At 39.8% G+C, this 10986-nt stretch overlaps 1 protein-coding gene across 1 annotated transcript in view; it reads right to left on the bottom strand.

The window, feature by feature from the left end:
* Window positions 1–8203: 8203 nt before the first annotated feature.
* Window positions 8204–10986, bottom strand: part of RPAP2 (RNA polymerase II associated protein 2) — a 68317-nt gene continuing 65534 nt past the window's right edge. Inside the window, exons 13-14 of the mRNA XM_065409299.1 lie at window positions 8850–8999; window positions 8204–8295 (exon numbers count right to left, since the gene is read on the bottom strand). Coding sequence (XP_065265371.1) covers window position 8295; window positions 8850–8999 — 151 coding nt within the window. The 3' untranslated portion in view covers window positions 8204–8294. The remainder of the gene's footprint in view (window positions 8296–8849; window positions 9000–10986) is intronic.

The raw sequence follows: 10986 nt of genomic DNA, 5'->3' as shown, positions 1-10986 counted from the left end.
CAAGCCAGAAAGGGTTGATGCTCTTCTCAAAAAAATGTTTTTGCAGATCAAATGTTCTGTTTAGTGATACTATCCAGTGAGGCAAAAGAGCAGAAACACTGATGAGGCCAATGAGCCTGTATGTGAGACACTCCCAGTACTGGAGTAGTCACTGAAACATACCTACAGTGATATTTAAGTCCCTTTTCCAGGCCTGCCAGCACCTCATCATCTATATTCAGGAGTGGTCTCTATTAGTCTTTGGGTTTGTCTACATGGAGAAATTTACCAGCATTACTATAGTAGTATAATTACACTGCATTTTGGAATAACAGTTGCCTTTTTTTGGTTTAGCTTATGAAGTGAATGTTAGGGGAGTGTCATGGACAATGAGTGCTTTGTCAGTCATGTTAGCTTAACAGGATTTAAAAGCCCCATGAAGATGCATGCTCACACATTTTGAAGGCATGAGAATTTGGCTGTGTTGTAGCCTGAATTAACATGACTGTAAAAAGACACTGCTTTCTCCTAGCAAGACTGAGGCGTGGGTGCTTGGAACAGGGTATCCTCCCGAAAAGCCCTCCAACAAGGTATCTGCTTCCAGGGGACACTCTGGAAAGGCTCAGGTAGTTATGGAGGACCACAGCAGCTGTACGTCAGTGTGAAAAGGGACAAGACTCTGCTTGTCAAGACAGAGGTAGGCAGAGACTATGTGATACCAGACTGAAGGGGCTGCTTTGAATGACAACAAGGGTTTGGTTTCAGGGTGTGTGTACATATATTTTTGGTGGGTGTCAAAGTTATTTCTGGTTTGTTGTTAAACCAGCTGCAAACGTGGTAAAGAGTCTTTGGCTGCATCGTACTACACACAGCACACGCCTGCTTTGATATTAAAAAGGTGTAGCAGAATGTGTAGAGTTTTTGTTTTATTTAAAAGCAATCCTTTCTATCATCTTCTGTATTTGATTAGGGACTTCTAAGAAGGGAAATGGACAGAAGTGGTTGATTATAATTAAGGCTTCCAAAAAACACAAATTTGTAAAGAGTTTAAAAGCAAAATAGATTTGCGGTCCACTGCAAAGGCATTTAATTCTTCACTAAATTAAAAAAAAAAAAGAGTGCTGAAACTTACGTCTGTTTGAAGTAAATACCTTGCCTGTAATTCAGACTTTGGGACAGAGCCCCAAAGACAGGATCACATCCAAAAGGGGCTAAATCTTGAAGGGGTTCCATTTGAATCTAAAATGTTGAACTTACTTGTTAGTAGCACAGAAGACCTGTCAGTTACTTTAACCTACCCACTGCCCGATCCATTCTTTTATAGGCAGATTTCCTTCTGAATTGCGTCATGCTTCTTAACCGTTGCTCATCCTGTGCATGAGAGAACTGGGAAAGTGGGAGAGAGCTGTGGTCTTGTTAGTTGCCACAGTATCTAAATTTTTAACTTATTCTGACATCTCCATAAAACTAATATAAAATGCATTTGTTATAATTCATCCTATTAAGCAAGTATTGAAAGAAATAAACAACGCACACAGCAGTAAAGCCACCGGCAAATGTATTTGTGTTCTAACAATTGCTAAAACAGAGGCATAAGCTCTGTAAAAGAGCAAATGGTGGTGACAACCTAGGGGCAAGCATATTGTCATCAGCGAAGTTTGGGCTTAAAGATGCATCTCTCAGGCTGTAACTTCACTGCAGAGTTAATCTGGGCTCTTAGTGGGTTTCAGCTTCCCTTACCATCCACACACACAGCCCTTAAACCTAGGCTTATACGTGCGTTGAACCTGGTCTTGCTCACCCTTCTGGGGGTGCGGACTACGGTCTGGGTTTTGCTTTAGGCAGGTTTTAACTCTCCTGCTCTGCATGTGGACAGAGCTGAAGCCCAAGTTGCATTGTTTGGGTTCTGATAATCCTCAGATGCCATCCCACAATTCCTTGGGGGCTGTATTTTTCTTGTCCTTCTTCCTGCTCATTTCCCATTTGCTTCCTTTGACCTGGAAGCCATGTGCCAGTTTATATGCAACTTGTCAGCATTTAACCCCCTGATTCCATACAGCCTGCTCCATTTTCTGCACAGCTCAGCTAAACCGCACAAGAAGATGCCATCCCAGAGAGCTGCAAGCTGGCCAGAAGATCACACCAGATTTCAGGTTGCCCTTTGCTTTGCGTATACCAAGAAACAGCATTATGGGAGATGCATTTGTCTAAGCATATCTCAAAGAGGCTGGTGGAGAAGGGGTTCAAGTGTGTGGCTAACCAGTGTTGGAAAGGACTTAAAAAACCTTTAGGGTGCCTACTGCAAGGCAAAGGATGCCCATGGCAAGTGCATGAACTTTCCATGTATGTGTCCCTCCTATGAGGACTTTCACTGGGCAGTACCAAGCACCATCTTTGTGCAGGATACACTTGAGGTGGAATGGTCAATTTTTTTTAACCTGGTGATTGCAGTGGAGGAGAACTTGGACACAGAGGGAGCAGAAGAGGAGGCACTAGACCATTAAGCTGGAATGGACCCCATGGCTGAGTGGGCTGGGAGACATCTTGGGCTCATATTCCAAGGATCTGTTCAGGGATGGGCGGGGGAGCAGATAGGAGAGGAGAGGAGTGGCTCAGAGCTCAAGCTGCATCTGGATAAGAGGCTGCTGCCATGTTTTGTATTTTTTGGGGGGGGCAGGTGCAAAAAGCACAGCAAAAATAGAAGGATTTCCCAGTTTATGCTAATTAAATTGTTATGGTGAATACTGCATGCTATGGGGCAGGCTCAGCTTCAACTGAACCATGCCACTTCCCCGCCCCCCCTATACTTCCTCCACCATGTGTGATACAAGATGGATTTCAAGAAGGAAAACTTCTTTTAAAAACATGCCACTAAGGATTTATTCTAGCAGTATTTGAACTGCTTACTCCTAAAAACAATTGTTCAAAACTGTGATTACATGCTCTTCCACAGTGGTTCTCAACCAGGCATCCATGTACCCCTGGGGAAACGCAGATGTCTTCCGGGGGTACATCAACTCATCTAGATATTTGCCTTGTTTTACAACAAGCTAGATAAAAAATGCTAGTGACGTCAGTGTAAACTAAAATTTCATACGACTTGTTTATACAGCTCCATATACTATACACTGAAACATAAACACAATATTTATATTCCAATTGATTTATTTCATAATTATATGGTAAAAATGAGAAAGTAAAGCAATTTCTCAGTACTAGTGTGCTGTGACACTTGTATTTTTATGTCTGAATTTGTAAGCAAGTAGTTTTTGAGTGAGGTGAAACTTGGGATACACAAGACAAATCAGACTCCTGAAATGGGGACAGTAGTCTGGAAAGATTGAGACCCACTGCTCTAGCAAGCACGAATGGCCTACTTTGTTCAGAACTGGCCTAGAGTAAACTGTACTAGTGTTATAGCATTGTCCCAAACTGCCTGCATTAAAAGTCCCAGTGGCTGTAATAAGTGAAAGTCTCTTGGTATTGGCTTGCAGTGATGAGTATACAGAGTTGAAGGCCTCCATTCGATGTATTGGCAGGCTAAGGACACTTCTGTAGAGGGGCTCAGGAAGGACAGACAGATTCTCCCACAGTACACTGTGAAACAATTCCTTGAATGGCTCAACTTAATCAGGTGCTAAGAACCCTGGGATATTGTCCCCAGAAATCCAAGCACCTACCCCTGCTTATTGCAGTGCCAATGTGGACCTGGCTACACAGGTATGAGACAAATGTGGCTCTGCTGTGTGGATGGGTAAACTCTGCAGAGAAGATTTACCCTCTGTTCTTGGGCTGGCTGGGAAGACTGTAGCCATCTGGACAAGTGCATTATAGGAGTTCAGTTGCTGTAAAAACTACTCACATGAAAACACAACAAATTCCATTTTTGCTATTGTTGCTAAGTGTACTCAGTTTGCTTCTGCTTCAGGTTGCTTCAAATTAAGACCAGCAGCAACCACAAAGTGAAGGAAAGTGTAAAAATAGGGCGTAGCAATAGGTTTCTCTCTTTTAGAGACGCATGCAGCCTTTCTGATGCTGGGGGGCAATGGGAATATGCGCATCTTTCATCCTATTTAAACTATACATGAATCACGAAGAGATGCAGTTTTGGTAATGGTGCCTGCTGCCTCAGTTCAGTGGTATGAAAGTTCTGCTCTTATATTAGAACATCTGTAAAGAATTGTGCTGAAGTGATGCCAAAGCACAATAGCCTCTAGCTCTGCCTGCACTCAGTGAGTATTGGAGTATTCCCCACACAAAAATAAAGGGCCCCAGCACGGAGCAAACTGCATGTGGTAGTGTGGGAACTGTGAGGTCTCCTCTGTAGGCAGCAAAAGATGGAAGTTCTCTTTTTGCCCTTGAAGAAGGGGAACAAAGTTAGAAAGAGCAGACTTCATGCCTTCAGGGTGCGGGGAAGAAGAGTTGATTCTATTTCCCAAGAGCCAGAAGGGAGAAGTAAAAAAAACCATGGAGATTTATTTATTCAGAACCATTGTGGTTGGTACTAGTGGCAGCTTTAGTGTACTGTGATAAATAGCCTTCTTGGAGCCCAAGAGCTATTTACTCTTCATTAGAAGCTCAAATGTTTCCACTAAACAGCGCTGAAGAGTATGCCTAAAAATAACCCCCCAAAATAAAAAAAAAATCACACCACTGAGCTGACAGGAAATGTAAAAACATTTCAAAGTGAGAACTACTGAAGCTGATGAAAAAGTCATTCATAGTACTTTGCACATTCCTAGCACCTTCAATCTCACAGCACAGCTGTAGGGTGGGCAAACAGTGTATTATTTACAGAGGAGTAAACTGAGGCACGGAATGGGTAAGTGGCTTGCTTAAGCCATTCTCTGAAGTGATGGCAAATGCAGAATAAATACAGTATTAAAGCACACTGTAAGATCTCCAGGGCAGGGACTGTTATCCTGTGTTTGTACAGTGCTTAGCTCTAGGTGTGCAACTGTAATACAAACAGTAGTTAAATGCTTTCTTTCCCCTTATCTTCCAGACACTGAGAGGATGGGGAGAGAGGATCATTGCTGGAGTCCTTACACTCCAGTGCTTTGGCAGGTAAGCTTTAGAAGAGTCTAGCAGCTTCCTGGGGATTAGACTCCCATGCCAGTGAGATGTCAAAACATGGAAGCCTCCTGGAGATTCGTTACTAGCTTTTCCTATGAAGAAAAGGCACCTTCAGTAGGCCCTACTGAGCCCTCACACAAGTAAGTGTCACCATGACACACTGTTCTGTTCTCAGACACTAGAGTGTCATATGGTAACCATGTACCTTCTAGGTATGGTCACCATAGCCCTTAAAAGTTACTTCTGCTTGTGATAAAGGAAAACTAGTCAGTTTTTTGGCTGGGCCAACCTGAGTGGTGCTGCTACCCCTGTCCAGGACATAATGCCACTCACTCAGATTAGGAGGGGGAAGAGGAAGATCGGGGTGGTGGTGTGTGTGCATGCGTGCAAATCTATGCCCTTCACTTTAAATGAGGCTCCACAGCCCCTGGTTCATGCCAACTTTTCCATGTTACCCAATTAGAGGATTTTGTGTTTCTCTTTTCATAAGGTCTCATCGCTCATCAACATTCTTTGTAAAGTGTTGGTAGCTGATAAGAACTCCTTGCCGCAAGCTGTTACAACTTCTATCCAAATCAGAATTTGGCTTCAAACGCTCTAGTCTTTAAAAGGTATTTTTTCCATTGTGTACTTCAAACAGTTTATATTTTAGCCCAGCACATAGCTCTCTTCCCAACCTCAAACTCAACCGTTTGGTAACTAAGCTGAATACAAGTTCCCATGTAGTGATAGGTTAGAAGTAGGTAGTAGACAGTTGGGTACTTATGCACCAAGTCCCTTTCTAGGAAAAATGTTTCACGGGCTTATTGTTAAGGAAGACATATCCCTTCCCCTCTCTTGAGTATCATGAAGGAACTACCGAGCAATAACTAATCAAATGTGTGGTTCCCTTTAGGACCCTAGTTAGTCACAAAACAAAGGAATAAACTTTGCTTGAAAACTGAGTTACTGTACATCAATCCTAACAACGAATACTGCTGCAGTGTTTTAACTAAGTAACCTATTTAACATTTTAATACCAATCTTAACATTTTTATTATTGACCTTACCACAAGAAGTGGGAGTGTACTAATAAATTTTGCAGATGCCACAAAATTGGGAGGTAGTGTCAATAGGGAGGAGGAGTGGAATATCATACAAGATGATCTGGATGAACTTGTAAACAGCAGTAATAGAAATGGGATAAAATTTAATAGTGCAAAGTCATGCACTTAGGGACTAACAACAAGAATTTTTGCTATAAACTGGGGACATATCAGTTGGAAGTGACAGAGGAGGAGACAGACCTGGGTGTATTTGTTGATCACAGGATGCCTATGAGCTGCCAATATGATGAGGCTGTGAAAAAGGCTAATGCAGTCTTAGGATGCATCAGATGAGCTATTTCCAGTAGAGACGGGGAAGTGTTAGTATCATTATACAAAGTACTGTTGAAACCTTATCTAGAATACTGCATGCAATTCTGGGCTCCCATGTTTAAGAAAGATGAATTCAAACTGGCACAGATGCTGAGACGGTCTACTCAGATAATCTGAGGAATGGAAAACCTACCTTATGAGAGGAGACTCAAAGAGCTTGGCTTGTTTAGCCTAACCCAAATAAGGCTGATACGACTACTCTCTATAAATACATCAGAGGGATAAATAGCCCAGAGGGAGAGGAGTTACTTAGCTCTAATGTGGACACAAGAACAAATGGATATAACTGGCCATCCACAAGTTTAGACTTGACATTAGAGGAAGGTTTCTAACCATCAGAGGAGTGACGTTCTGGAACAGCCTTCTAAGGGGAGCAGTGGGGGCAAAAAACCTAGCTGGCTTCAAGACTGACTTGATAAGTTTATGGAGAGGATGGTATGATGAAACTGCCTACAATGGCATGTAGCTGATCTGAGACTGCTAGCAGAAAATATCTCCAGGGGCTGACGATAGGTCACTAGATGGGGAGGGCTCTGAGTTACTACAGAGAATTCTTTCCTAGGTGGCTGACTGGCAGGTCTTGCCCACATGCTCAGGGTCTGACTGACTGCCATGTTTGGGGTTGGAAAGGAATTTTCTCCCAGGTCAGATTGGCAGAGACGCTGGGGTTTTTTTTGCCTTCTTCTGCAGCAGGGGACATGGGTCACTTGCAGGTTTAAATTAGTGTAAATGGTGGATTCTCTGTAACTTGAAGTCTTTAAATCATGATTTGAGGACTTCAATAACTCAGCCAGAGGTTAAGGGTCTATTTCTGTGGCCTGCAATGTGCAGGGGATCAGACTAGATAATCATGATGGTCCCTTCTAACCTTAAATTCTATGAGTCTGAGTCTAATGATGACATTTTCAGTTTACTACAAATGCCATTTAGTGAATTGCAATTTTTTGGGTTTGTCAAAATACAATTAAGATTGTGAATTCAGCAATGGACTGCAAGTAAAGAATAGCAAAATACACCATCTTATGACAACACTAAGAATTACAAGTAGTTTGGTTTCAAAGCATGTTTATTAATCGGCTTAACACTGTGAGCATGTCATGATGTTCTTGGTCTAGAAAGCTAAATAGTGCAACAATCACAAAATAAATTTAATAACTATTGAAATAAAGCTCAAATGAGGGCTTTTTAATTATTCAAAAATAAACCATGAATTTCTTGCAAGCCAAACTATGACCAGCTACACAATCAGTTTTAAATTCTCAAATGTTACAGAAATTCGAACCCAAACCAATCTTCATAAGTAGCAAAAATAGATACACAAGCCACGAGGGGGGGCAGGGAGGGGAGGGAGGGAGGGAGAGGCTGTAGACCAGAAATCTTTGCTGCTCTTCTCAGCATTCTGCTGGAGAATGCTGCCCAATGCAGGGAAACAGCAGAAAAGATGCCAGTAATGGTACCCTGCCTTCCATGAGACTGGTACATGCTCCGTCTTTTCTTTCTTTCTTTCCCCTAATCTTGTGGGCACAGTTTGCCTTAAGATTTAGCAATGAAACAAAAAATGGAGATCTTTACTACTTTTTCTCAGACAATTTTCAGAGCATACAAACTTATTTTAGCTTCATTCATACATTGAACTAATGCTGTGCTACTTAGCTTGTCCAAAAAGATTTCAGAACACCTTCATAAGAAACAGACGTGAAAGTACAGGATGCAAAGTAAAATGCTTAATTTCAACTCTCAAAAGAAAAAAAAATTGTTCACTATAGCAATACTTCAATACTGACTTCAGGTGCAAAAGAAGAGGTTTGAGATCATCATCATTCTGTGGGTAACAACAGAGAAAAAATTGATCAGTTACTTTAAAAGTACAAGTGTATCAGCTAATAAGTATGACCAATACTAGTTCTAAAAATAAAAAAATTACTCCCCCCACTGCCACTCAGAAAGTAAAATTAACCTCACTAATAAGCAAAAATGGGGGTTTCTAACAAACATAAAATCTAAGCTTTTGAAGAGTTAAATTTTAATAAGGTAATTGGCTATAACCATCCAATTTGAATAAAAATCAAGCCAAATAAGATTCAAATGCTGTACCCATAAAGCAGAGTTTGTTTTATATTTGCTAACAGAATTTAAGTAAAATTCCATTGAAAATTACTATATATTGTGACAAGATGACAAAGTTATGTTAGCATTTACTCAGTGCCAGAATGGTGACACTAATTTTCCATACTGTACATATTCTTCCTTTTTGAAAACACCTTACCCATCTTCTAACTTTACTGATACTATCTACAGTCACAATATTTGCTTTTAGGGAATCCACTTGGTTCGAAAAAATCTTATGCCAGGTACCATAGTTTTGAGATGACTGACCATTCAGGCATGCTGTCATGTCTAAATATTCTTGTTAAACTTCCAAGATCTTCTTTATTGAAATGCAATTCTTCAAGTAACGTGGACAGGTACTGTGTATATACTGGACTCTGTTGAGAATTTGCAAAGACTGGAATAATCTGTGACAACCTGGAAGATGACATTGAATACAGAAGAGAGGACTTTAAATGTCTGAATGAGGCTGGTGTGCTTTATACAGAGCTATCAGCTATTAAACAACTGCCAAAGAGGAAAGATATTTCTAGGATATGCCCCATTTATAACATTACAAGTGATTGTTTATAACTTTACAATGTAGCATATGACTATTAAATTGTGAACTTTTATTGGCTTTTACCAAATCTCCATCAGTTTTAGATTAAATGAAATCAAGCAAGAGATTAGGTTCATATGCAGTTAATCAACTATTAGTTGTTACATAACAGGCAATATCAAATTATGTGCTTTGAAGATTAAAGTTTTACGTAACTTAAAAAAACCCCAAGAATTTTGTATTGTCTTCACAAAAGTGATCATTCATCCTGTACAAGTTATGCAGTTCCTTGTACAAAAACAGTTGTAAGAACTGTAGGAAATACTATTTTACTTTAGAGTAGCTGAAGAAACCTTCTTTTTCACAAGATCTACCTAGTCACAAAGAAGACACAGGCACAATAGAGTTTCATATTATTTTCTAGAGAACCCGGGTGTGTTTACTAATGAAAAACCTCTGTCTGTTTATTTAAAAAGGTCTCTCAACAAAACAACTGAAAAAGCTTTTAGGTAGAAAACGCTCTTTTTTTAAAGCCAAGATTTCTCCAAATAGTTGGAAACTTCCCACAGTGGCCTTTCAGATTATTATTTAATTTAACTTCACCCACTGCCACTGGGCACATGAAATATGAATAAAATAACACTCAGAAGCTGCAGATCAATGCAGGTAGGTGAGTAATCAGAGCACTGCATTTCCTCAGTAGGACATATGTTCCTATGAAGCAGTCTCTGATAACTTTCTTATACAGTGGATTGTGTACATTTATTTTATTTTAAGAACCTCTGTGTTCTTGTTGGTCAGAATTTTTTTTTGACAGAGGACATAATTAGATTCTGAGACGCTGTTAATAAGGGTTATTAACAGTCTTCAATTTTACATGTTTTCTATCTTACTATATATTATTATGTAATATATTAAACTCTTTACATGCAGTCCTGCCTTCTTTCATAACAAAAAACAGTATGGATTTTAAGAAGTGAACACTGTAGCAAAACTAAATTGGAACAGCTGCAAAGATTCAAAAAACAACCCCATAAGGAGCACAATACTGTAATTGGATCAAATAATAAATATGTCTTCAGTGATCCACACATTTCATCTTTAAAGCAAATTTAAAAAGATCAGTTGGCCTTTAAGTACCTAATCATTTGTATAAAAATGAACATGGTCCCTGTAGTGCTTTTTAAAATTCTGCTGTTTGCAAACAAAATTTTGCAGAGACTTTTCCGTTAGACCCTGATTCTTCAAACTGGTGAGCAAAGCAGACCCCCCTAACTTCCTTGTTCTGAAAATTTTGTTTTTCTAAAGGAGATTAAAAAAACACCCCAAGTTAATTTTCATAATACTTTTAAGAATTTGAGAGCCAGCTGAATCTCTTTATATTTGTTCCCAGGCTTAAACATCAGTAGCACCAAAGCCAGACCTATTTTTCATGAGATGAGGGCACTTCGCAATTAACAGGATCAAATATGCTCTGTATTGTGGACCCAAGATCAGTGCTGCTAATAGGCATTCACTGTATCACAAGGGGCCATTACAATGTATGTTGCAAGTCTATATAAAAAAGCTTGTGTTAGTTTAAACACTATTTCTTTTACCTCCTATCAGTTTTAATTTTAGTGTCTACACAAAAGACCTGTGGTCAACACTGCAAGGAAATTTCACACTATTGTGTTATCTGTATATAACTGGTGAAACGTTCCCCTCTTTGCCATTAGTGGTTTCAGGTACATGCGGTTTCATGTAACGTATTCATCCCGGTAAACAGAAAATGTCAGCAACACTAGTGGAAAGATTTATTTTTATTGTTTAGAAAACAACTTCTGAAAAATGCATTTAAACGTCTGAATTTATATAAAGGGA

Source organism: Emys orbicularis, chromosome 8, assembly GCF_028017835.1.
Source record: "Emys orbicularis isolate rEmyOrb1 chromosome 8, rEmyOrb1.hap1, whole genome shotgun sequence".
Lineage (NCBI taxonomy): Eukaryota > Metazoa > Chordata > Testudines > Emydidae > Emys > Emys orbicularis.
This window is presented reverse-complemented; position numbering and strand designations above follow the sequence as displayed.